At 47.9% G+C, this 26,511-nt stretch overlaps 7 protein-coding genes across 7 annotated transcripts; 5 read left to right on the top strand and 2 right to left on the bottom strand.

Moving 5' to 3' along the window:
- Positions 1–794: 794 nt before the first annotated feature.
- Positions 795–3,316, bottom strand: LACBIDRAFT_301563 (uncharacterized protein; the record flags this gene model as incomplete). The annotated part of the gene is made up of 4 exons (XM_001873526.1): positions 795–904; positions 998–2,817; positions 2,928–3,237; positions 3,298–3,316. The coding sequence occupies 4 exons, from the start codon at positions 3,314–3,316 to the stop codon at positions 795–797; spliced, it is 2,259 nt and encodes a 752-aa protein (XP_001873561.1).
- A 7,471-nt stretch (positions 3,317–10,787) lies between these two features.
- On the top strand, positions 10,788–12,158 carry LACBIDRAFT_291829 (uncharacterized protein; the record flags this gene model as incomplete). Its single annotated transcript, XM_001874172.1, has 3 exons — positions 10,788–10,865; positions 10,940–11,489; positions 11,547–12,158. The coding sequence occupies 3 exons, from the start codon at positions 10,788–10,790 to the stop codon at positions 11,981–11,983; spliced, it is 1,065 nt and encodes a 354-aa protein (XP_001874207.1). The 3' UTR covers positions 11,984–12,158.
- Positions 12,159–14,948: 2,790 nt separating this feature from the next.
- LACBIDRAFT_301560 (uncharacterized protein) lies at positions 14,949–16,667 on the top strand (the record flags this gene model as incomplete). The annotated part of the gene is made up of 1 exon (XM_001874171.1): positions 14,949–16,667. The coding sequence occupies one exon, from the start codon at positions 14,949–14,951 to the stop codon at positions 16,665–16,667; it is 1,719 nt and encodes a 572-aa protein (XP_001874206.1).
- A 2,816-nt stretch (positions 16,668–19,483) lies between these two features.
- LACBIDRAFT_301558 (uncharacterized protein) lies at positions 19,484–19,811 on the top strand (the record flags this gene model as incomplete). The annotated part of the gene is made up of 1 exon (XM_001874170.1): positions 19,484–19,811. The coding sequence occupies one exon, from the start codon at positions 19,484–19,486 to the stop codon at positions 19,679–19,681; it is 198 nt and encodes a 65-aa protein (XP_001874205.1). The 3' UTR covers positions 19,682–19,811.
- A 626-nt stretch (positions 19,812–20,437) lies between these two features.
- Positions 20,438–23,585, bottom strand: LACBIDRAFT_291827 (uncharacterized protein; the record flags this gene model as incomplete). Its single annotated transcript, XM_001873525.1, has 12 exons — positions 20,438–20,492; positions 20,592–20,680; positions 20,731–20,835; positions 20,861–20,966; positions 21,023–21,084; positions 21,203–21,231; positions 21,282–21,295; positions 21,350–21,489; positions 21,525–21,618; positions 21,993–22,156; positions 22,467–22,810; positions 22,856–23,585. 12 exons carry the CDS (start codon positions 23,583–23,585, stop codon positions 20,438–20,440), a joined length of 1,932 nt encoding a protein of 643 aa, XP_001873560.1.
- A 194-nt stretch (positions 23,586–23,779) lies between these two features.
- LACBIDRAFT_301555 (cytoskeleton-associated protein) lies at positions 23,780–24,455 on the top strand (the record flags this gene model as incomplete). Its single annotated transcript, XM_001874169.1, has 3 exons — positions 23,780–23,782; positions 23,911–24,135; positions 24,186–24,455. The coding sequence occupies 3 exons, from the start codon at positions 23,780–23,782 to the stop codon at positions 24,453–24,455; spliced, it is 498 nt and encodes a 165-aa protein (XP_001874204.1).
- A 146-nt stretch (positions 24,456–24,601) lies between these two features.
- Positions 24,602–25,046, top strand: LACBIDRAFT_301554 (uncharacterized protein; the record flags this gene model as incomplete). Its single annotated transcript, XM_001874168.1, has 2 exons — positions 24,602–24,682; positions 24,744–25,046. 2 exons carry the CDS (start codon positions 24,602–24,604, stop codon positions 25,044–25,046), a joined length of 384 nt encoding a protein of 127 aa, XP_001874203.1.
- Positions 25,047–26,511: the final 1,465 nt, after the last annotated feature.

Genomic DNA, 26,511 nt, shown 5'->3' with positions numbered 1-26,511 from the left:
ATAGAGTACATATGAATTGAGAAACCACGATAGATAACGATAAACTATGGGACGGATGGATGGGATGGGATGGGATGAACCCGCGAGGCTTTTGCGTGGCGAAGAACGAAGAACGAAGGAAGTCGAAGCGAGGGGTGTCCCGGACGGTGGTAGATCAACTCCGAACCCTACTCTCCAGCTGAAAGAAGAAAGAGCGCCTCTTGGGGATTATTGAAAGTGTCGGAATGGGGGTAAAGTAGAGAGAGAAAAAACAAAGTGGTAGATGGGGAATGGTGTAATTTGATACATCAATGTAAGAGTAGAGTAGAGAACGATCTTTGCAAGGGTTGCGGGATCTATGCGATGAGGAGGGGCCATAGGAAACGAAGGGAAAGAGGGAACAGACTTTGAACCGTGGATGAACGCCATGAGAATGAAATTTTTGAAAGACTCGAAAAAAAAAAACCCAAAGATACACAGAAAGAAAAATAGCAAAACAATGTGAAATGAACGTGAACGAAATTTATGTGGTTGGGAGTGAGCGAGGTGGGAAGGGAAGTGTATTGCTGTACCAAAGAAATGAAAAAAAAAAACGTCCGCCCAAGGCAAACCAAAGAGAGAGAGAGAGAAAAAAAAAACCACGGAGAACGACCAGTGAATAAGAGGGGAGAGAAAAAAAAAAATCCGCAAGTATAATCGCATTTCCAAGGGCATGCGCGAAATGATCTAAAACCAAACTGCGGTGTAAGCTAAACCCCCCCCAGTGCAAGGATGAGGCGGGGAAAAAGGAAACCCCCACCCACCATTGGGCAAAATCAAGCCCCACCCTTCGTCGGCACATAATCCTTATGAACCCTCATATGCTGGCCAAGATTATCATGCCTGCTAAAATCCTTGCCACACCCCGGGTAAGGACACGTATGCGCTAAGAAAGTAAATTGAATCAGCTTTCCATTCCTTCTTTAGTGATACAGAGAACCCAAAAACAAGAGAGAGAGATGAAGGAAAGAAGACTCACGTTTCTCATAAGTATGTATACTCCGCACATGTCTCTTCAAATGCTCCCCCCTAGCAAAACACTTCCCACACCCTTCAACATCACATAAATACATCCTCGCGCCCTTCCCCGGTCCCTGCTGCTGCTGCTGCCTCTTTCTTCCGGCACCGCTCGCGGCGCTCCTCAGATCCTCGAGGGACGATACAGTGGGTACCCGCCGTCCACGTGATTTTTTGGTCAGGTTGGGGACGGGGACGGGGAGGGTTGATGTTGCTGTTGTGGTTGCGCTGGAGGAACGGGTGCGGGAGGGAGTTTTGGAGGTTAGGGTGCGTGTGGGGAAGGAGGAGGAGGAGGAGGAGAGGGGTGGTGATGAGGTAGATGGGCGTCTTCTTGATGCGTTGGGGTTATCCTCAGAATAAGACGCAGCACCATTATCGCTTGCCGAAGAACCAGCGTAGCTTGGGTAGGGGTTATACCTCGACGAAGCGCGTGAGCGAAGGTTCCGGCCTTCCGTTACGTATGGATAGGAAGAGGGATAGACGGCGGAAGAAGAGGTGTTGGCGCGTCTTCGGCGTGTACGCAGGACGAATTCCCCGTCGTTATCGTCATCATCCACACTCTCCTCGTCGTCCTCGTAATAATCATCTTCCTTCTCTTCTTCACTCTCTTCGTCCTCTGGCGCTTCTTCCTCTCCAGGGTCTTCCCGCTGTGGCTGCTGGTCGTAAACGGCAGGCTGTTGCTGGTGCTGATGCTCCCAATCATCCTCCCCATCCGCATCAGCATCACCCATCTCCCCTTCCGCATCCCTCTCCCCCTCCTCAGCCTCGCTCTCCAAACTGGTAAGCGAACACCGCCGCTCGCCGTGCCACGACTCGGACCCGTCGTCCCCGCCAAGAAGCATCCCCTTCAACAGCATGTCCTCGTGTGAGCCGGAAACAAAGCGCGGGTCACATACCACCGCATTGGTATGCGACAAATCGGCGTACCGAGGACTTAGAGGCGAGGATGAGGATACGGGGGAGGTGGGGGACAGTTCAGCGGGGACGACGTAATTCTGCTGCTGCTGCTGCGGATGGTGATGAATCTGCTGGTGGTGGTGGTGGTGTTGTTGAAAAGGCGGTGAATAATACGTCCCATTCGTTGTCGTAGGTGAGACTTGTTGTTGATGATGGACGTACGGATCATGGTTGTTTTGGATTGGAACGCCGGAGAGATCGTAGTGGGCCGATGAGGGGTGATGATATCCGGTGAAAGCGGGTACTAATTCTTCGCGCTTGACTCTTGGGGCGGCAGGAGGAGGATATTGTGGAAGTGCGAGAGAGATGGAGTGGGTGTGGGTGTGGGTGTGGGTTGAGGGGAATTGGGCGTGTAGGGAGTTGACGGGGGGAGAAGTCCAGTCTTCGAGGTCGACGTCGAATAGGGCGTCGTTGGGTGGGAGTTGTTGATGCATGGGTTGTTGTTGGTGGTGATGGTGCTGGTGGTGCTGGATGGGATGGGATGGTACTGGAGAGTGAATGACGGGAGGGTGTCGTGGAGGAATGTACAGCATGGCAAGGTCATAGGTAGTGTAAGGGTTGCGAAGAGTACGATGATGGTGCTTCTTGTTATCTGGGGACCAAGTCATCATGTTCCCGTCGTATAAAGGTGGATAGACAGGATAGTCCTGGTCTACTGGGCTGTCGTAATTTGGGTCTGATATAGGGCTGGGCTCCGAGTAGGGCGAAGGTGCAGAAAAGTTTGTAAAGGTTGGACTGACGGGGGACGGCATCATTGTTGTGAAAAAGGGAAAGAGAGGTAAGAGCGCGGGGCACTTTAAAAGATAAGCCAAGCCAAGATCTGTGCTGGATAAAAATTTAAGTGAGCGGAGTGGGGCTACGGAACGGAGAAGAACATCTAAGATCTCACAACAATACTCGCAAACAACACTGCCGATCCTTTGCTATGTACATACCTCCAACCCAAGATCCGTTCTGGACTCGACTTGAGCTTGACAAACAGCTCATGTGTCAATGAAATTAATCCACTTAAATCCGTACATCGGCCGCAGATCTCAATGAACGCTTTGATCCCATCTCCCCCCGATCTCTCTTCATTCCCCCAACGGCATCTCCGGCCAGCCAGACGGAAGCGGTTCAGAACAAGGTTATCCCCACCCTGCATCCTTACTCCCTTGAACCTTCGACAACGACCCTGCCTCGCATCACGTCCAAAAAAAGAAAACGACGACGACGACGACGACGCATATTCAACTTGCCTTTTCTCTCTTACCATCCACACTCATCAATTTCAAAAGTGTGGGGTAAATGAAAAACCATACGTACCTCGATTAGATCCCGACATATATGTTATTCCGCGCCATCCAGTCCAGATGGTTCGGTAAAACAGTTCCCCAGGCGCACGATGTCGTTACATATGGCGTCCACCGTCCTTGATCTCGCCCTCTAGCCTGCTCTAGCCCATCCATGCGAACGTGCCATGCGCGCAGACCTCTGAGAGGAAAAATAGCAAACATCACATACCGACTACGGCAAACATCATTGGCGTTGATGTAGATTGCACATAAGTACCGTCGCGATGTCAACATCAACACCAACCGAGGTACCTGAGGCTGGTCCTATCTACATCAGCCAAATGATGATCACACAGTCCGAATTGGTATTGCGCTATTCAAGACCCTTGGCCTTCTCACTTTGTCTCGCCCTTCCTCGTGAGGCACGTGTGCGTACTATCTAGTCTATCACAACGCGGGAAATTCTTACACCCTTCTAGAGGGTTCGAGTTCGGAATCTACCTACCATGAGGCTCGTGCTCAACATTAAACGTCCTACCAGAAGCTTGAGTATTCAATTATCAAGAATGACAGCCTTTTCAAGTCCCTTGGCCTTCTCACTCGAGCTCACTCTCTCAAGCCCAAGTCCCTTCCTTCTTTCATCCGTGAGGAACGTGGGCGTACTGTACTATCTAGTCTATCACAACGCGGGAAATTCTTACACCCTTCGAGTTCAGCGTTCAAGGTTCAATAATAGCTAACACGTTGTTCGGAATCTACCTACCTGCCATGAGGCTCGTGGCTCGACGTTATATCTAACATCCTGCCAGAAGCACTTGAAGCTTGAGTTTTCAATTATCAAGAAGACGCATATATATGATCGGATTCAAGCAGGCCATACGACATCTTCGAATTCTCAGAGCGTGCGTTTTTTTTATTTTACATACCACTCGACGAATCTCGGATCCTGGATATCCCTTATTACACGTGGAGATACGTAGTATCGTATCGACACGTAATTAAGCTTGCTTTCATACATCGTCGATTATTATTACGCGCATTGCTAGTAGTGGAATATCACACCAACGAGTCGACGAGTCATAATCATCAGCCTTATCGCAATCGAAATGAAACAGAAAAAATGTCTTGCCCTCCACCCAATCGATATCGTGAAACGTTTCATAACGGCGTATAGCACGCACTTGCCAATGAGCAAGTCCATCATGAGACCCGCCGCGTTTGCACTTGCAGGACGCGGAGATACGGCCCACCACGTCCCGGGCGCACCGTCTCTCCGTCTCTCCCTCTGCGCAACCACCCCGAGTCGCAAAGGCAATACCCGAACTAGAATTACCATAACAGGACAAAATTGTCGTTCCTGCCCTTCGGCACCGGTTGCAAGAGGCACCGGGGGAAGTGGTACAGACCGGGCGCCAAGCGCTGTCGGTGATCTTTTGTTTTTACGGGGATTTTCCAATTTTTTTTCCCTTTCCTTCTTCTTTTCATTCAGATCAAGAAATGAAATAAAATAAAATAAAATAAAAAAACGGAGAGAGAGAAAGAGGGGATGAAGGTACTTATTGTGATACACCCCCCAAGTAGTACCGGTTCACATTCTTCAGCTACACCCGAATTCGACATAAATTAAGCTTTTTGAATTTGTTGCGACTGTTCGGACTACTTGTCCTCCCCATCACACCAACCTGCTACCATCCATCAAAAACCATCAAAAGCCATCAAACTACCTGTCACAAACAAATACGAATTTCCAAGAGTTGTGTTGAATCATGGGACGAGACTTTGCGATTTTGGCGGCGGCGGTACATATGTACTGTGTGCATCATGATCAATAAAATTATCCTGGCCTGGTTCAGGTCCATCTCAAGGGTGCATTGGGTGCCGATGTAATCATAATTAAGAAATAAGGTGCCTACGAGTCTGTACGTTCGTATTTTACTTTTTTCTACTCGGAAAAGCTAAACAAATTCAAAAAAAAAAAAGCCAGGCTCAGTACCCCTCAAAGCAAGTATTTTCAAAATCCATCAAAAAAAAAAAAAAAAAAAAAAAAAGTCGGCTTGAGCTTTTTCTTTCGATAGATAAGTTGATTCCCTACATACTTTTTGGCTAGTGGAACAAGTAGTAAAATCATGATCTTGCTGATGGGGGTGGGTAGTACGATCTAGGGATTTTTCGCTCAAGGGTATCCAGGGCATTGATTGTTCATTAATTGAATGGGTTGCGAAGCGAGGGTTGGAGTCTTGGAGATGAGTTCATGAGCATATGGTTCGAGTACAAACTAACCCTCGAAAAAAAAAAAACGAAAAACTCCGATATTCATGGAACCCACAAGCCTGGTACTTGTACGATCGAGCCTCAAGAGGTTGGTCACGTACACCAACGCGCGTGCGCATGCGGTGTTGATATATATCTACCTCTCTTTTGTAAGACTCGTCTTTCGGTTTTCAAACTTGATGGGGTAGGCAGGTATCTTGTAGCGGAGGTTCGGTCCTGAGTACAAGGGTCCCGCGCATCTTGAGGGTCCCATTCCCAAATGCAGCTTGGAATTGAAGGGCTCGAAACAAGAGATGTTATCAACTTGTGATCACGAAAGAGGACGCGGCGTCACCACGCCTATCATCATACAGATTAGTACACTATATCGATATCCATCCGCCTGTCCATGTTAGCCGCAAGTCGAATTCGAATTCGTCGGCCGCGTAGATCGTAAGCGCTTGGCATTCGCATCAAAGTTGACGCCTTTTCTACATCAACCTATCAACTTTCAAGTTAGCGTCTAGCATTGAAATGATATTTGAGAAAAATTAAGACTCGATTGGCGTTCGTGGTGCTGCGTCATGTGGGATGCAGAATGCCGGGTAATGCCAATTGGCGGGATCGCTCTACATTATAATCATGAATAATTGATGCCAGAAGGTAATGGACTGCTGACTGCCGACTGATCGTCAATTGAATTCGAAAGGCTGCGCCGCGCAGAACGATCAATTATTTAATTACCACCACGTTGGTTATACTTTATGTCAATGAACAATTTTTTTTTTACTGCGATGCGACTCGAGGCCAATTCATTTAGATATGATGTTGATTCGAGGTACACCGTACACCGGGTTTTGTTTGGCCCGAATTCATTCAGCAGGCGTCATTGCCGCGACTAGTCAGTGGAATACGTGCGCAGAGTTTGTAATTTCACACTCATCAGTCCTTCTCCATAGGCGCTCTCAAATGAATTGTCGAGCGCCGCCAAGCCAGACAAGATTTCAGCTCGAGCTCTCTCCAACCGAGGCAGGCGTTCTCGGCCTTCTTGATCACTCACAAATTATGCTTATACGATCAATTCTCTCGTGCGCTGAGGGAAGTTCAAACGAACGCCTGGCGTGGCTTAAATCTTGTCTGGCGTGGCGCTCCATAAAATTAACGTGCCTTGCACAGTTTGGCAGAACCTGCCAGGGCCCGCAAAGTGTGCGTGTCAGAAGACCTTGAGTAGCTCTTGAGTACGTAAGAATTAACATCCTTACGTCAAGGAAAAGACATTTCATACTTCGAAGAGTTGTATCGCATAGAAGACGTATGCCAGAAAATATGCCAAGCGCACTGCAGGTTGTTGTAAATGGGAACCTCTTCTTTGGTAGTTGTATCCGTCCGTGTTCACTGGAAGTGTGGCTATTTTGGAAGGATTCAGTAGAGGTCCTTATCTGACAAGCATTAACTCCATTCTCACCTGTACAACACCATGGCGCCAGGCGTCAGAACCTGCGAGAACCCATTTCAGTACTAGCCGCGACGACGTAAAGTGATCTGAGCCTGCAGCGCCTGACGCTTCAACGTCGAAGGAACCTGGCAGCAGGGTTACAGGAAAACTCGAAAATTGAAGACTCACCTCGAGGATTAATTATAATAAATGAAGAATGCGTGGAAGGAACTCCATGATCCCCCGAGGCCATATCAGACCTGAGCGCCACAGATACAGCTCTGTAGTCTCAGAGATACGGCAACGGCCATGCTATCCCAGTTTCATTAGATTCGAGAATCGAGATGGCGCTATTATGCCATTGGGACGGAGCGTCTCAGGCAGGCCGTTGTGAACCCGATTCATTTAGGAAGAGATCATATCTGTCCAAAGTATATGTACCGATTGAATAAGATCGTAAACTAAACCGGTAACATCCGTACGGGCTGAACGCACCGGCGACGAGGTGACGAGATGGGGAGTTCGAGACTCAGCGTTTGACAGGGTTCTAAAGGATGGTTGATAAGTAGATAAACGCAATAGCACATGGATAACGTACCGTCGTACTCTTAAGATCGGGTATGAGAGGGATTAAAGAATCCATTGACAATTTTTTTTTGAATAGTCGCCAGCAGGACTAGAAAAAAAAATAACAATCCCAGATTATCGAACAAAGTCGGCTCCCAGGGTATTTCCGTCGTGTTCGGTCAGCGATGGGCAGGTGACGCCGCACTATTCTCGTTTATAACCCGTCTGACAAAAATATGTCGCCAAGGATCAGATTTCCAAGTCAGATAGCGTTCGCCTCTTCCCCGGACGTATCTGTAATAGTACAACTTAGCCCATGAGAGATCTCCAGAAGTGATGAATGCGACTGAAAGGGTATGTTGGCCAAAATAGGAAAATCACATGGACTTTTCCAGAGTATTTTTTACTCTGAAGCGAAACTCGTCCAGCGATGACCACATACTTTCAATCCACGTTCAGTCGTGGTTCACCAATCAATAAGAGCGACGAAAGAGAAGCGTCTGCAAGCGTGCGTAAGAAGGGAGGTGGAGTGGCCAAATCGTAACCCAAGTCACCAAAGAAGGCTTGAACTGATTGGTCAGAAGACCAGGGAGTGTACAACCAAAGTTCCTTTGTACGCGCTTACGGGCGTTCTGTGTGAATGCCGCAATCGCAATGCAGTCGATACGGACAAGGACGATAAGCAGTGAGTTATGATGATCATGATGCAAGGAACAAACACTGACAAGAATCCCGAGATGATAACCTCACCCATGTGTGATCAATGACTCTTGGATTGCGTCTTCAGGCTCTATTTTGGTAAAAGACGATGTTTTATCTATGGATGCGCCTCTACGTACCATCTCAAAATCAAGTCGGATGACTGTCGTACTTGATTGCGCGCCAACGTGTCAGTTATAAGCTCAGTGGTTACCTGTACATGGGTACGGCCGTAGATTCCTACGCGCTTCGCGGGAGAAGAAAAGCTTGGACGAGACCTTTGCGCAAAGATACGGGAAAAACTTTCTCCCATAGGCCAGCTGAAGGCGGTGAAGAACCCAAATGATCGTTTTCAGCGGCCATCAAGCGATGAATTGACCGCCGTGAATAAATTGGTGCAACACTGCTGCGGAGGAGCCAGAGCTTTGTCGGAAAAGTCGGGAGCCGTAAATGCCAGACTGATCGTTGATGACGACGGGAAAACAAGAAATAGACTTATGCGTGGATCGACGAAGGAGCGATACCTCGTGGGGAAGAAGGTTGCCGTCAAATCTGCGTTTGGGTCAGAGCAAAGGCCAAGGCTATCTTGATGCTCAAAATAGTTATCAATCCCGACGCGGGGACTAGAGAGGACTAGAGTGATTGGTGGATCACGTTGTGTTCTATGTTGAGAATGTCAAATGATCCATAGGTGAAGAAACGCCGCCGACCGTGATCGGAGAAAATGGGGTATAAAGGACAGTTTGCCCCGTTATCACTTTCCAGAAACAGAGAAGACAGTTCAAGGCTCCAAATTCCAGGTTAGAGGCGGAGGATCATGGGATAACAAGGGCTTGATTACGAAAAAGCTGAGTTTGGCGTTAGCCTGCAGCTGGCATTGTTCCGTTTTCGTCACAAGGCAAGAGGCTAGAAATAGATAACGGGTGTCCGAAGAGGTCTTGATCGCTTGAAGCATACACGACCCAGTATATCAGCGGGTGAGTACTCGCGATCCTTGTATGCAATTGTTCAGCATCTGTGACTGCAGTATATTAGTGGCTGGTCCAATGTCGAACGTTTGTTCAGCGATTTCATTAGGGAATCGAAGTCGAATCGAGGGCTAGGGTGTACTCTTCGACAGATAATGTCCTTGAGGGAGGCGACGATCGAATGTCGTGCTCAAGGGTCGACGGGCAGCTGGTTTGCGATATCGGGAATAGCAAAAGAGGGAAGGGATACCAATGGGTTTCAACCAGACCCATATCTGTCACCCAGACGGTATCCGCTAGAGTTTTCCTTCTCGGTTGTATCCTGGCAAGTTGATGGAGATGTTCGATCCACAGTGTCAAGCATGCCCATTGAGGTTAGTCGAAGCAGTTGAAGTACGAGGTCTTGCTGGGAATTGCTGGCTAGTGTGGGACTTGAAGTGGATCGCGTGGCTCATGAATTGACTGATTGCAGATGGAATGACTTCTATCGACCAGATAAAGCAAGAATGGTACCAGAGATTGGATGACCTTGAATGATATGAGCGCCACATTTGGCAGCAGTCTGGCGTCCGTTTATAAGCTCCTTCCTGCGCTGATAGCACCGGACTTCGGAACGCCAGAGTGTTCAAGATGGAGCACATTCTCCAAGCAAACTGAAAACGGGGCATTATTTGTGATAGAGAAACAATGGGGAGTGACCTTGCGTTAACTGGCATGAAGCGACGGTGACGGCATCTTTTGGGGCATTCATTTTACGTGTTTCGTCATATCCGTCAGGTTCGACGAGTCAACGCTCTCGAAGTCATGAATGGTCGGTTACCCTGAATCGACCGCACCGTGGTGATTTGGAAGTGAAGACCACGCTACCTTTTATTAGGTGCGACACTGTCGGTGAACGAAGTCTGAAAGCCGTAAGTGGGCGATTAGCCCTTGGAAAACAATATTGAAGAAAAGTTATTGTCGCAAAGGTCAAGAAAAGTTCACGGCCTTACTCTTTTGGGTAATTTAAACCAAATCATATATATTTGTGTTGGCAGATGTGAGACACCCTACGTTCAATCAATGCGACGCGAAATTGACATGGAGAAATAAGAACCAACTTCAGTGTTTCCAACTTGACGCGTCTAGGCTATAGCTTTGTCAATGTTTTGGGACTCGCTTCAAGAAAAGCGCTGACGGCGGGGTTCCTCAAAGGTAGAGAGTTTGATTTCTAGAGACGCATCCAGTTCCAGTGTAGCAGCGCGTAGCCGTAAAACAAAGGTTGGGAAGAAGATTCCATGACGACTCGCAAAAACCTCGTTGTTTTGCTTAGTCATACAACTGCTGAAGTAAGCCCCACGTGTTAAAAAAGAAAAGCGGAACCTTTTTCTTCTCTGAAGTCACGAACTTAGGGGCTCTCCTTCTCACTCACATTCATAACCCCCCTATCCTCCCTCTCTTCTGTCTTTCAAACCGCCATATATCTTGGGCGAGCATTTGAGTTCCAATATCGCTCTTTGGTAAGGTTGCATGCCTGGGAAGATTCTGTACGGCACTGACGCGGCCATTGAAGCCGTCACATTGAAGCTTCTTTGACGCATTTCTTGTTTACAACTTTAGGAGATGGAAACGTCACTGGAGAGCAGAATCCCCATCGTTGAAAGCCCTGGCGAGTGTGGGTTGTCTCTTTCCAAAGCTGTGGTACGTCGAACGCCCGAGTTCAACGTTCTGTAGGCGCGTGGACTCCGTCTGACTCCTGTTTCGTCATCTTACAGGAGCAATCTGCATCAGCCAATGAACAACTTCCAGCCCAAACATCCCAACCCGCGTTGTCTCCTCCTCGCCGCCCTACCACGCGATCTCAGACGGGTCGTGTGCCTAAGCGTCGACCCCGCGATGATTCTCCAATAGAGATCAAAAGGATACCTGCACCTCGGAAGAAACAGAAAACTATCCCAAAGCCTTCTCCTGAGTCAGAGTCCGACAAGGAGGAGGTGCGCTCAACCCCATCATCGTCAAGGCGCGGAGCATTTGATGATTCCGATGAACACGCTAAGGGCGCCGACACCCCTGACAGCGTCAGAGTGACATCCGAAAACGAACCGTCCCCACGTTCCGCCCGACCACGAGCTGTCCTTCCTACTCCTGTGCCATTCTTGACAAAGAAAAGTCGTGGTCGACGAGTACCCACCAAGGCGGCTGGCGGGACTGATACGGAGCAAAATGCGAGGGTTTACATTTGTAAAGTGGAAGGATGTGGTAAATGTTTTCATCGAGGGGAGCACCTTAAGCGCCATATCCGGTCCATTCATACCCACGAAAAACGTAAGTCTCGTCCTTTCATTAGACCTCTCATTTTTGGTTGACCCGCGGCACGCGCAGCTTTCAAATGCACATTTCCATTATGTGAAAAATATTTTAACCGGCACGACAACCTCCTCCAGCACCTCAAGGTCCACAAAGCCCCAGACTCACTTCCTGTCGTGCAGCTGGATGCAAAACCCAAGCGTCGTTATTCACCTCCTTCCCTTTCGCCTCCGATCACACAGCCCCATCAACCGTACTCCCCTGGAACGGAGCCACCCGATTCACCTGTTATGACTTACCCACGAACAATCTACAGTCACCGCTGGTCAAATTCGTACTCGCGCTCGCCGCCGCCAGTTTCCTACAGAAGTACCTATCCGTCTAGTATGTCATACGGCCCCTCTGAGCCTATCAGGTTCGCTACGAATATGGCTGTCTCGTCTTTGCGCACCGAGATCCCGCAGTCTCCTACGGAATCCTCTGGTGACTATCAACGCTCCGACGCATTTTGATCCTATCGATTATCCATTCACTTATTCTGTCAGCTATCCCGCGCCCCTTCCTGTTGTTGTAGTTACATACCACTTGCCTATCATCTTCTAGCCGCTCTATACTATTTTTACGTATGTGCACTCCATGATCACTGCCTTTATTACTACCACTTGTAACGTTGCATACTCTAGCAACCATTATTGAGATATTGTCGTATCCCCACTCCAAATACGTATTTGCACAGCATTCACGATAAAGCGCTCACTCTCCAAAGCATCAATGCCTCTCTTCAAATGCAATTGCAGGTTACTACTCCAGTAATTGTGCATACTCGAGGAGGAGGTGATGTATTTGGAGTTGTTTTGGAGCTGGAGGACAAGGGGGCTCCGGCAATAGAATGCCGGACCTATACCCGGTTAGTTAGTCCAGCTGATGGTCTGAAAAAAAAAAAAATGGAGGTCTCGACAACTAGAGATCAGGATTGCTTCAGAACCTCATATTGACTTGCATTAAGTGTCCTTATGTCACATACTACCATATAGCTGCTTGCTTTGCTGTTCACCAAGTGTGCACAACTAATTTTCATGAGTGCTATTTGGTTGTGTTGCAACGTGACATTTTTGGTCACATCCCGAACCCCTGTTCTCAATTTTCTGCATCCAAAGGACTTCCAGCAGCTCTTACTTACCCTATTGCATCACCTACATGCAGGTTCAACACTTTGTGTAAAGGGTAAATAGGTTACTTTAATGATAAACAATTTTATCTGTCAAATTGGCCAAATTGCACCATGAATGCACTGCTGTGTAGAAAGAATGGCTGTGAAACTTGATGGGTATGCAATTCCACAGTATTCTGCCCAACCTTACCTACTACTATGGGTTGAAAAGGCACCTCAATATGGGTTTGCGCGGTGTGTAGGGAGTCTGCACAAGGACAAGGAGGCAAGTGTGATGTAAAAATATTACTAATATTACCATATTTGGACATGTGCCTGATTACGTTAGTCAGTTAGTCCACCTCAAGTTGCCTTAACAAAAAAATCGACCCCGGGTCTTTTTTTTCGATGCCGGCACCCCCTTGCTGGAGGATTTCTTTTCACAGCTTTTCCATCTACATGCTCGACTGCTTCGAGTTATCTCTGACGACAAAACGTCTATGGCATATATAAACTTTGCGTCTCACTCACGACGGAACCGTTTAAAAATGCCGGGGATCTTTGCGGGTATAACACCATCGTCTCGGAGCATTTCGTTTGGATTCGGATCCTTGGATGCTACTCTACGGCATTTATCAGGCATCCATCTGGGTCTCGCTACTTTGCAAATGCTAGCATCTCTTCTGGAGCAAGCTCTTTCAAGTGCGTTGGACTGGTTTTACCGTGCATTGCCACCGTATCACGATCAAACCCATGCACTTTGAAATTAGACGTGAGTGGTGGCGGGCCCCATCCCTTTTCAATTAACACAATCTAATTGCAGATGACATCGACGTGGCTAGACTTGTTTTCTTGTAAGTACGGATAGGGCTTCATCCCTCCAAGGAGCCTTCGTGCTATATATATCTATAGCCATTGATTGGTAGGCGTGGATGCGTCTTGTACGCGATGCTGATGGGGGCTGACTGTATCAGAACCACGCCAGGTTGCCTAGGGAAATAAGCATCGTTAACCTTATCAAGGTTTTTTGCACCAGTTCGCTCTGTGTAGTCGCCACCTTGGCACTTAAGATCAATCTCAGGCTATCTGTTTCGTTTCCTTGTTCACTAGCAAGTAAATAAGGCGACATCGTCTCAAGAACATCTCGTTTGGGATGGGTTACTGCTGTGTTAGTTCGAGCAACGAAACAGTGAGACGCCATGGCATTGCCGCCTCACGCTCCTTCGGGTGCTACAGAAGATCAAAACGCCTTGGCAAACCAGAACTCGCGTTCAGTGGACCCTCAGGTTTCTTTAAAAAGCGGGATGAATGAAGGTCCAATTCTTCACCAGCTGAGCAAGTCTAGGACTTACCCAGATTTTTCTTTTGACTTTACCGAGCAGGTACGAGCTTTATTGGTTCAAGTCAGGAACATTCACTAGGATCGGCGACGGTGGATGTTTGAACGTCTGTCCCAACTCAATCACTGACTATTTTCTAGTGGGCCTATGATGAGGCAGAGAATAATGGGGCAATCGTTCACTTTGCCTCACCCTAGTGATTGATTTTCACGTGAATTTGGCCGACAATTATCTTGCTTGTTATAAAATATAAAACTCCCTGGTGCTACGTGACCTGTAGTTTTTTTTTGTGGACCAGAGTCACTTTTCTTCAGCAAGGCCCGTTGAGATCTGCTATGGTCTAAAATTAGACCACATGCCCCCGCCGGATTTTCCGGTGATAAGCTAAATTATGTAATTGACATGCAATAAACAATTGCTCTACTAGACCTTCCCTCCAAGTCCACGCTCAGCTTTTCCTCTCCCCCTTTTTATGTCATTGCCAATGAGTTACACGAAGATTTAGGAGGGTAATGTTGATGATGATCATCAGATGATCGTGTTGTGGAGGTCGTGTGTCGGAGATTTAATTCTTTCGTCACAACCAGCTGAGATTGGGACGGCATTGAATCGGCGTTCTAACCGGTGCTAACTGTTGAAAGTTGCCCATTTTTCTGTTTTTTAGCCCAAAATTGGCTACAATCGTGCAACAATCGCGTCACAAGCTCCGTTGCAACCAGTTGCCACCCTGGATGGGACCAAAATTGTGACTAAAAACTCTTTGGTTGGTTCTGTTTATAACGGCCATTTTGATAGGAACGTCCACAACAAGTTAGAACCGGTTGTGATGCCTAATTAGAAAACTCCGACAATTTGCCTTCAACAAGTACCTGGAATCAAGGAGTTTCATAAATTTACTCTTGGTGTGCTGCTTCAATGAGGTCTGCGATAAAAACTTCATTGGCACGTTCATCTTATTTAAGACGGGTGTTTGTACTGACAATTTCTATGAAGTACTCCCAACTGGCGAAAACCGCATCCTTCCAAATGGCGCAATCGTCATCTTCAACGGGGCTCCTTCACCTACCCAACGAACTTCTTTGCCAAATCTTTGACAACTCAGACACACCCACCTCCCTTCTCTACATCCTGGCGCAAGTATGCCGGCGCCTGCATCATCTCTTTATACCCATCTGCCTAAATCGACACAGCATCAACGACCCTACAGCGTATACAAAACTCACTATCAATGGGGTCCCTACCTATGGCGACGCCCTATCCACACTTGAAGTGGCCTCCATCGCTGGGCACGTTACGCGTATTGACGGCAAGCTCATATGCAAGTTTCCTGTACCGTCCGGAGAAGACATCCGCGTCGTTACCCAAAGTGTCCGACGTCTGCACAAGTTTGTTGGACGAATGTTGACCTTGGGGAATGTTGAGCTGGTGTTTCGAGGTGACCGTTGCTGTTGCTGCTCTGGGTTCCCTGAGGAGGTGTTAAAAGAGTGGTCCGAATGTATAGGGGATCTGCTGAGTTGCATCTTGGAGAAGTCGTGCAGCGAGCTGACGGTACGCGGAGGACGGTTGATGGCACACGCTTATGCGTTCCGGTGTGGGAAACGTGTAGGCTCAACGAGCTCGCCGACTTTGTTCTCGGGTTCGTTGCGTGAGTTATTGCGTTGGGTTGGTCCGACCCCCGTTGGGAAGGGGAAAAAAGAAGAAATGAACAGGGTGCTCAGGGGCAAGAATTGGGAATTCTGCCGTGTCAAAGGAGCAAAGACTATCGTGCTGACAGAACTCTCCCCCGCTGCACGCGAGAAGTCTGCGCTGCGAGCACTCACTATCATGTCTACAATGTTCTTTATTCCCCCGATTTTGCATTGGACGGTGGCGGCACTTCAGCATTCGGCAATCGAGTCTTTGACGTTATCAAATCTGTCAATAAACAAAAGATGCTGGTTGGCTATATTCAAACTTATTGCTGACGCCATCCCTCATCTCGCAGAGCTCAACCTATCGCGACTAAAGCGAATTAAACCTGTAGACCTCATCTGGTTTCTGGCTCGTTTTCCGCAACTCAGCTCACTTTCTCTTGGCCGGGACGTGGAAATGTTGGACGACTACGAGTTAGGGTCATTTCCCGACTTCCCGGCACTCATCTCACTTTACGCTCCGTCACACTGGGTCTTCAAGTTGCTGTCATCACAGCGCATGGGATTGGCGTGCCTCGAGAATCTCTTCATATCGTATAACCTCAAGAATGAAGGTTTCTCGCATTGGTTCAGGCACTCAAAGTCGGCTTCAATACCGAGTCTGTTGGGGGAACAATGCCGGCCCCTGACGCTTAGTTTGGAGGTGCTGCTTGGAGATAGTCCTGGGTGGAAGATGTTTGATGATTTGAGCGCCCCTCCGAATCAACCAAACTTGGACACGATCTCGAGTCTTGCACTGATTGTTGACCAGGAATTTCGTCAGGGCGATATGGATCTGTGGGGAGTTCTACCGCGCTGGTTATCACTATTTTCGGGGCTGAAAGACGTCTCTTTCAAGGGGCACAATAAAGCGATAGACGGAGCCGAAGGTACTTTAATCGAGAAAGTAGTTGCTGTGGTCAAGAAGAGTGGGTTATCGATATCAAGCGTGGAGGTCAATGGGGTTGAGGTGGAGCTCGAGGTCGATGCTGAACCTCAGGCTTTTTCTACCTTGGAAAAGCAAGCAGAAGATTGACTCAAGAATCATGTGCACCGTCAACGTTGCGGCTAGGTGACACCGTGCCCTTTTCCTCGGATGCTGCTTGGCAGCTTGGCTTGCTTTGATGTCTGTCCCCCCATGCAGTGGGTGCTGCGCTTGCATGCAACACTTACGCTGGTCTTACCACCGATTTGGGTCATGTCTCCCATTGGCCTGCCAGATGCAGGATTATTGCAACGACAAACTAAAATTCAAATCCAATTTAGGTCAACACAAAGTTATAAATAGGCATCCCAAAATAGATCCAACGCGATGTTGCCGTCACCGTCTTTTAAGAATCATATTTTACAGGAGCTCGCAAGGCGGAAAGCAAGATAGTGGCAAGCACTTCCTCCAGGTAATCCTTACGGGGATTCATCAGCAAGAACGACCGCAGAACATTCAAGACCTTGATGCTTGCTGCATGAATGAGGGATTGATGGTGACTAATTACGTCGGCAAAAAGCTTTCTAGTGGTGGCGACGGAACTTCAGTTTTTACTATTTTCTTCTCATTCTCGTTTTCCTTCCTTCCTTTTTTCCACTCATCGCCCCCTCTTCTCCCTTATCCGCCGTCGTGCGCATTGAGACGACATACGACCACCCATCCCGGGTCCGCATCACACGATACAAATCCATATAATTTGGGGCTGCCGTACAGATGCTGTCATTGGTTCTCTTATCGACTTTGGCACCTTTGCTTGCGTTCGCGCAGGACGGGGGGATTTCTGGGCCTACCTCAAGCTCCTCAGCTGCGGGGTATTCATGCGACCCTACACTATGTCGGCTACCATCCTGCAATTGTGCGAGTACCAATCCTCCTGGGGGACTGAACGCTGTGAGTGTCACGTTACTTCCGAGATGAGAGGTCCAGCCTCCTCGAACGAGGGTATTGGCGAATCCCGATCGCACTGGGCTATCATCAGTCTGCTAATTTGAATTGGTTTCTTTCCAGTCAGATGTGCCCCAATTCATCGTCTACAGTGCTGATGATGCTGTCCAATCTTATACTCTCGACGCTGTCAACCAATTCCTCGCCCAGCGAAAGAACCCAAATGGATGCAGGCCGAAAATGACCTACTTCACTTCCCTCAACTACACCAATTACACACTCGTCACAGGTCCATTCCCCTGTTCTAGCGTTTCTTCAGTGCTAATGAGCAAAATTTGTCGGCAGATTGGTATGTTGCAGGCAACGAAATCGCGGATCATACGTCAGTCTTCACACTGCCCGACAACCGACTGCCGCCTATTGATAATTTCCGCTATGCAGTATGACGCACGTCGGCACTCCACCACCAGAAGAAATCAATGGAAACCTCATCGCTCTCAACGCTCTCGCTGGGATTCCTCTGAACGCCATCAAGGGCTTCCGCGCCCCCTTCCTCAACTTCTCAGCCGATACACTGAAGATCCTCAAAGCCTCCGAATTTTCGTATGACTCCAGCACCGCGGCATCCATCCCTGTCACTGACCCCGGAACCGACGCCTTCTGGCCATACACGCTGGATTATGGGCTCGCAAACAACTGCTTGTCTCCGGGCTTGTGTAAGGGCGAACCCAAGCTTCCCGGGTTCTGGGAAATTCCCATGTACGCTTTTTTTGACAGTGCTGGCGTCGACGGACCACATTTGATGGACCCATGGTTGTGAGACCTAGTTTCTGATGGGCTCTTTTGCTGTTCGATGACCTTGGCTTTTCAGAGACGTTGCAGCTGGCAATACCAAGGTCAATGATACTGCGACCTTCGAGTACATGAAAAACACTTTCACCGCTCATTACAATGGGAATCGGCAACCCATCGGTTTGTATACCCACCCTATTCATTTATCGGTGCGTCTCGGCATATATTATGAGCTTCGTCTTTCTGAGTGATTGTCTTAGACAACATATCCTGGTGTTAGCGCAAGCCAAAGCACCATCAACATGATCAACGCATTTTTGGACTGGGCACAGATACAACCCAACGGTATGCCAATTTCTCTACTCCGTGAAATTCCTTGAATTTCGTTTTAATGTAGTTTGGATTGTTTCGAACGAGCAGCTCCTGGACTGGGTCCAGAACCCTGTCCCTATTCCCAATCTCGACTCCGTTGAGTCTCTCAAATGCAGCACACCTCAAATCGACTCCGGCTTGCAGATCTGCAACGGTATACCACAAAACGAGAACGGGATGCTCTCTCATTGCGCTTTCAGTGACTTTCCCTTCTATACTTGCGTGAGTGACTTTGGCAGTGCTACGCTTTGGTACCCCTGCCCAACTACTTTTTTTCAGTATGGATGTCCGTCTATTGAGCCAACGCCTTCAAACCCCAATCCGTCACAACAAGTTATTCCAGGCCAGAACCCACGTGTTCGCCGTCAGTATCACTCCGCTCCAATGCCATAGGGCATGTCCACTCACGTCATATTTAGTCCCGACCAACTGCTCTACGCCTTTCTGGGACCCAATCGGTGGAAAGTGTATCTGCAGCTCCAGCACTTGCCAGTTCGAAGACGACTCGCGACCGATTGGGGTGGGTCTATGCACAACACTTCTCTGCTCATGTACTTACTGATCATGCCGCCTACCCATTTTGTAGCCGAATGGCTCTAACCTAACAGGTGGCGGAACGGGAGGCTCTTTCGACGATGGGACATCACAATCGACGCCCTCCTACGTGCCATTTGATAGTGCTACCCCAACCGCACATCTCCCACATGGTGTGATGCTAGCCGTAACACTTGCCTGTCTGAGTACCCTGCTGGGTGCTTTTAGCGTTGTAGGTCATTAATTTGACCGTTTGCCAACTGGCAGAAGGTTGGCCTGCCACCATGCTGAGGGAAGGAATGCTCCTTCCCACATCCCTTCTCCGTTTCAGACACCCGCATTTTGGACTACTCCATCCCATCTTCTCAGGCTTATCTTACCCCGACTCACCATCCTCATCCCTTCACAGAAGCATCTGTACTCACGTATGTACAATGCAGTCAACATCGCAGCGTACTCACTCCTTAATTTTCACGCCTTAACATAATTACTGTACATGCTCTTGGACATTTGGACACTATTATTGACCACCAGACACTGCTTTGACTCGTCGTACATACACACTCCCTCTAGCGCACCGTAAATACGTGATGGATAATGACTGCATCGTGACGGCGTCTGAAGGATATTGAGGTGTGACTTTTCCCCGAGGCCCAGAAGTGGTGAGGTTCATTGTGAGAGGGGTTCATAGTACGCGTTGATACTACTTAGACGTAAAATACGGGATACAAGGGGAGACCCAAAGTTTCCTCAAGATAAAGAGATAAAGAGACGGAATAAAGGGACAAAAGTGATACATACATACAAGCAAGTATAAGCAAGGGGCGACCAGCGAGCAAAAAGAAATATAGTAAATGGCTGCAGGCTTAACAGAGTTCAAAGCTCAACGCGAAATTTACGATCAATCCGATAGAGCTTTTCACTATCTGGCAAGGCCTTGTGGATGTCCAGAGATGATCCTGGGTTGATGTACACGCTAACGATCCATTCGACTCCTTCATCGACCGTTATAGACCGAATGTTTAACATGACGCGAGTCACCGCCACGGATGTAGTGGCGAGTACAACCCTAACAGCGTGGTCAGCATTTCAGGGCATTTATTCTATCAACAGATATATAAGAAAATTACGAACGGGGTGTAGACCGCGGGGATGTTAATCTAGAAAAGGTCAAATGCAGTTGGAAATTTCAGAATAACCGGGTATAAATACCTGGGGAATTGTTGTGATAAAAGACCCTATTGATGTGAGGCCCACGGCAACTGAATGTCGATTAATACCGTAAGGTAGCACCTGCAAAGAAAAACTTACAGAATACGACAAGATAGAAAATCCCCCCGCTGAAAACCTGACTTAGAAAACGAAACCTTTATTAACAAAATATGACTGTACTCTCTCAAAACCTGTTTCCTGATGGGTGCGCGTTTCCAGTAATTCGGAGTTGATACGGCACGATAAACCGTCATGATATAGAAACCCGTCTTAGACGATAGTTTTAACACTTCTTCTATAACCGTTTGCGAAAACTCACATGTAATACCAAAGAAGGCAAATATACCCGCCAGAATTGAGGGGGTCGTGACGCACGGCATCCGGAAGCATCAAAAACGAGCGGGTTTGGGATCACGGAGAAAACCTGCAATTGTGTCACAGAGACATACATAAACGTCAGGGATGTTGCGAATGTGGCGAGGAAGGCAACGACAAGTCCCATCTTCACGGCTGTATTTTCTGGGAATAGGCACCAGACTCTGGTAGCGAGAATTGCTGCGGTGGAAACGATAGGAGTTGTGTATTTATTGGAAGAAATGTGCGCCACGAACCTTGGACGACGCTGATAGATACGAGAGCCAAGAGGAAGCTCATTTGGATAGCTGACTTGCAGCTGTTATGTTGTTACACTGGTTATTACATGTCGCGCGAATGTTCAAACTAAGCCTTACACCTGGATATAGCGTAGATTGTTTCAAAGGAGCTGAGAAGCTAAGATTGATACATCTTACATCAGGAGATGGATTGGGAATCGTAAAGCCTGAGGATGGTGGTGAGGACCGGTACACAGATTTTGCAGTTGCAGCTCACAAACAATAGAGAGGCTGAGTGCATTGCATTCAGATTTTCGGTGCTTAGTTAATTCGAGAACGACGCACATTATCACACATGGTGGAACGTATCGGTTCTGCGCGCTGGAGTTGTCAACACATGCAGCACAAAGCCGGTCCATAGGAAGACTGACGAAGAAGAAAAGTCCATGGGACGGTGACCAAGGGCCCTTCCAGAAATACTCGATCTGTCATTGCAGGATTAAGACTTCGATAGATTCACGTGAAGGGACAGCGAACGCGCCTCATCGTTGACAGTAAGAAAATATTCATAACCTAAGTGCGCATGTTGCGTTGCAGTCTTGCAGCTGAATGTCCTGAAAGCGCTCACCTGTCAAAGCCAACAGCGCAATCGCTATCATTTTCGCGTTTTAACCACCTTGAAGGGATTCCTTGAGTTCGGGGTGAGGGAGAATATCTGATAACCCAATTGACGCCATTCTGAAAATGAAGAAAACAGCTGTAGGAAGTGTGTAGCCGCCCCGCAGCGATAAGAAGGTGCTGAACAAGGAGAAAGGAAGAAAGGAGCAAAGAGCGATTCATCCGAGGCGCTTGACAGTCTTGGACATGGATTATCCCAAGGTGGTTTGCCAACCAGATTCAAGGATCTGATCTTTATCACCAGGTACATCAATATTTAGACAAAATGAACGCGTAAACGGCGGATTCCAAGGGTTTGATATGAAGCAACCTTGCCCAAACTTTGCCGTTGGTCATAATTTTCCGTGAACTATCTGTGCGGTTGAATACGGTTTTTGCAGCGTCGCCCGAGCTTTCGAAATTCGCAGTCGGAGTACAAGTAGATGTGGACGCGTACGAAAGGGATTCGACATTCATGGCCGTAGTGATGAAATACTATGTTGACAGGGGGTGATCTGAATTGATGTCCTGTCAAACGCGAGCTTCTCCTTCGACAAACAACGGATACAAGCAAATGTGAAGACACTTTGAGAAAATGTGAATAATTGGAGGGTGCAGATATGTCACCAAGTGCTACCTGTCAAAGAGAAATCAAAACAGAAGAATGAAAAGTATCTGCAAGTGATAATTTATGTTATCAATGATCTCCACTTCTGAACTGCTTGTTGGTGTTCTGCATGCTCTGCAATAGCACTCTCTGCATCCCTCCCTAAATCCAGAAGCATTGATGGCCATTGTGCCTCACTGTCTGTGCCATTGTCATCAGAATCCCCTTCCATCCGAAGAGGAAATTCAAAGAGATAAATATTTGGAAGGTCTTTATAGTTATCATGCCCAAATCTCCTGATGACACATTGCATGTAGTGCCAGTGAAATAAGCCTGCTGGAGGAAGATTGTGGCTGTGGGGTTGGGGAGGGCTTGCAGGTTGCCCATGAAGGAGAGGGTAGTTGTAGCAGTTGTCTCCTCTTTCAAATACTCCAACCACAGTGTAATCTTCATCATCTGAATTGGCAAACACATGGCACTCATAAAGGCCCTAAATGGTTGATCAATAGAAATTTTGGAGATGAGAAGATACAGACTCCTCACTGGAGAAATATAATAAAAGCCCAACTCATAAACATCAAACAAACCATCCAGATAGCTTATCAAATTCAAGCCAAAGATCTCATCAAAGATTGAGACATCAGCAGACGGGTCGAGGGTTGTGAATGTTCGAAGGATATTTCTTGCGGTATGATCCCCCATGCGCTTGGGGCAGATGTGACTGTTTATTAGTATACGGCGTGCTCGTGTTACCCAGCACTTTCCATCACGCTGCATGACGTGATTAGCCATTGTGGAGGCATTCCCAATTGTGCTGGTACGAGACCTTCCTGCGCGGCGACTAATTTTGGATAGGCCGACCGTAACTCCCGGACCAAGATGGTAAAGATACTGAGAGGCAGTGAGCGGATCCGCATCCACGACCAGAACCCACTCCTCCCCCCTCAATATGTACAATGAACCCCTGCGATGCTTAGGATCACACAAATCATGGGCAGTGTTGATCAGCCAACGTGATGCGTCGGCGCCAGAGTACTGAAGGAATTCAGCGAGGGTTCCGCTGAGGAGGCGGATGAAGGGTGTGTGTGGAAGATCGTTGCCAGGGGTCATAACTTCGGCGGCGACTCGGAGTGCATCGTTCGAAATGTTTTCCGGTGAAGCAGAATATAACTGTACGTGTTGTGAAGATATATCAAGGGTGAGGAGACCAGGTGTAGCAATTGGATTACTGTTCGTGTGCGTCGGATTGTTTTGTTTTTCGAAGGTATTCTTCTTTTTCTCGAACAGTTTCAGAAACGACGACAGAGAGAGTCCCATGTTCCTGGTGGACTTTTAGGCTAGCCACACTCCTCGAACAGTGGAGGTAATCCTTGAGCTAAGGTCTGGAGCTGGGGGCTGATGCTCGAAATGAAAGGTACACATTCGAGAGTTTGTACAGTCCGTACTTGTAGAGTGGCCGGCTAGCGACTCGACTCCAGTAAGAGGTAAACAAGAACAAGCGTGCGGCGCGCATGGCAGGCCGGTTACCTCAGTGTTACCTTCATCCCCTATGTTCTTTCCTGGTCGAGCTTTCAAGTCGTAATCGACTTTGTCGACGAAACGTTCTTCAATTATGAAGGAGACACTTTGGATTCTCCTTTAGGTACTATTCCTCGAGGACGAGGCGTTGTTCGCTTCATTGGACCGACATCGTTCGCTAAGAATTGGAAAACGGGTCGGCCTGGAGTTGTGCGAACCCAGTGGCAAGAACGACGACTCTGTCAACGGTACCCATTACGTTACATGCAAGATTGACTACGGCGTACTCATTCAGCAGAGTCAAATCAGAGGAGTTCACGGTTTAGAGCTCGATGCAAGTCCTCGCACGGTACGAATCTGCTTTGAAATTGAAAAGTATGTGAATTGAAGTTTTGCTAGTGCCGGAGCCTTCACATCCACAAATCGTCCGACTGTGGGACATCAAGCGCTACTACCTCTGCGTCACGCGCGTCTCCACCAAACGGTACTGCTCCTAGAATATCATCAGCACTGAATTTGCCACCCCGACAGGCCTCACCACCGTCTAGGGCTGCCTCTCCCATGGGAAGGACCTGCCAATTCACAAGAACTTCAACAACTGCGAGCCAATGCTCGTGGACTGCATTGTGCATTTCTCAGATCTGGGACGCGAAGGATGATATGGAGTGAACCGAGGGACTCAAGATAAAGTGATCGAAATACTATTTGATGACTCCGAAGGAGTGCGATCTGCTGCGCTCTACGCCCTTGGAACATTTAGGGGTGCTAGTGGGGTTATAGACGCAAACAAGCAAGGTGGTAGATGCTCAGGGTTGATGTTTCAATTGGAGGAACGCTTTCACTTCAGGATGGAGGTGGCTGTCGCTACTGGTGCCACGCTTGTCATCAAGGACGACGCGAGTCCTTTGTGCAGAAAGAAATTACTCGTTGTCATCAGCTGCTCAATTGAATATCTAGTGTGTATCAAACACCCTTCGTCGAACCTCATCTTTTTCCAACGCCCTGAAATTCCTGGCGAATGGCATCGCTTTCCCATCATCGGACGACGGACGAACGCCACCTACTAATTCCACTCACGTTCATCTCCAGCCCGAAGTTGCGGCCATCTCGCGTCCCCCTCCACCCACTCTCAATGTAGCACAATATTCGTTGCCTTACTCTCATCCGCTAATCCATAAAGAGGTCACTATGATCACTACTATTAAATTATCAATGCCGCCACCAAGGAATTTGGTAAAACCTACTTTGTACTATGTTTAGAAAAAGTCGAAACATGAAATCTCCCACTCCCATCTCAACTCGCCCCCGTCCTTCTCTCAATGAACCCTCTGATATTCGCATGGCCATCCAAGCTTCCAAAGAAACACCGCTTGACCGAGTTCTCCCATAACACGACGCCCAGTTCTTTACCGTAATCCAGGACGAACTCGTAGTCTGCTTGGGAGGCAAAGGAAATGTATAGGTACCCTGTGGATGGCTAGCATTAGATTTTTGTTTGGGCAAGGGTGGAAGAGGAGAAGGAAACAAGGAAGGAGAGAGAGACCAAGAGAGACCAAGAGGATGAGGATGAGTGGGACGAAGAGGAAGCGGGAAGGAGAGACGCAGATGGAGTTAGAGAGAGCGAGGGCGAAATAAGAGTGAGGAGATCATGAAGGTGGAGATATGACAGGGTAGGACGAGAGAGGGGGGAAACGCAGTGGAAGAGGATGGCCGCGTACCTTCTTGCGATTTCAGCCTGTTTTTCTCTAGTTCCCAAAGACGAATTTGGTCTTGAACCGTTACTGGTAGTGATAGATTCTAAATTCACATCAGCAAAAAGAAAAACAGGGGACTACGACTTTTCAACCATACGTTTTTACGCATTTAAGGATGAGCATGGGACATCAGGTAGCTGATAATCTAGCAGTGACGTCAGTTTTCGAATGGGAGGGACGAGACCGAATCAAATAAACCTACTTGATCCGCCGAGATCCCATTCAGCGCCTTTTTTACACTATCTCGGGTTATGGTGCCCACCACGAGGTTTGGGAACCGGTATTTGAGGGTGACGAATAGGTTCAGGATAGCAATCTGCAGAGGGTTACCTATCAAACCAATGGAGTTCAAGAGACGGATAGGCTTTGTGCATGAAAGCTGCTTGCTTACCTGTATAAGCATAGATCCGATAATTTGTCTCGAGCACTATGAATCCTTCTTGCGGGCCGGAGCGGTTACCGATTGAGGAAGGAAGAGGCGGGGATGAAGATGTTAATGTTGTAGCGAGGCGGGTGGGGTGGAAGCATTTTGAAGATGACTGTTTGTAATATTTGTTGTGAGTGAAAAAGGTAGTATGAGGGATGTGACACAAACCTTGCGCTGCCATATCAGACCGTAGTCTTCTAGATCTTCGAGCATGGCCATTTGAGTTTCACTGAGATGCTCTGTGGAGTATTCCTAAGGCTCAAGGCCAGCGGAAATGACTAGAGAGGTCTTAGAACTAACTCTGCCAAGTTCCATGGTTGATAGCATGAAGAGAAACCCTAAAACATCGACCAAGTCCATTTGTCGCTCCTAAAGAAGGAATTAGGTCAAAGCAGACTGTGACAGCCGACATCTACCTCTGTGAGGTGCAGATACTGCAATAACAACTCCCAAAGCTGCTCGTGAGGTGAATGAAGAAGGAATTGAAATCCTGTTGACGTTATCTGCAAAGGGGCTTGTCTGTAAATACTTGAGAAATTGTTCA

Source organism: Laccaria bicolor, genomic scaffold (genome assembly GCF_000143565.1).
Source record: "Laccaria bicolor S238N-H82 LACBIscaffold_1 genomic scaffold, whole genome shotgun sequence".
NCBI lineage: Eukaryota > Fungi > Basidiomycota > Agaricomycetes > Agaricales > Hydnangiaceae > Laccaria > Laccaria bicolor.
Note: the sequence above shows the minus strand (reverse complement) of the source record. Positions and strands in the feature narration are given on the sequence as shown.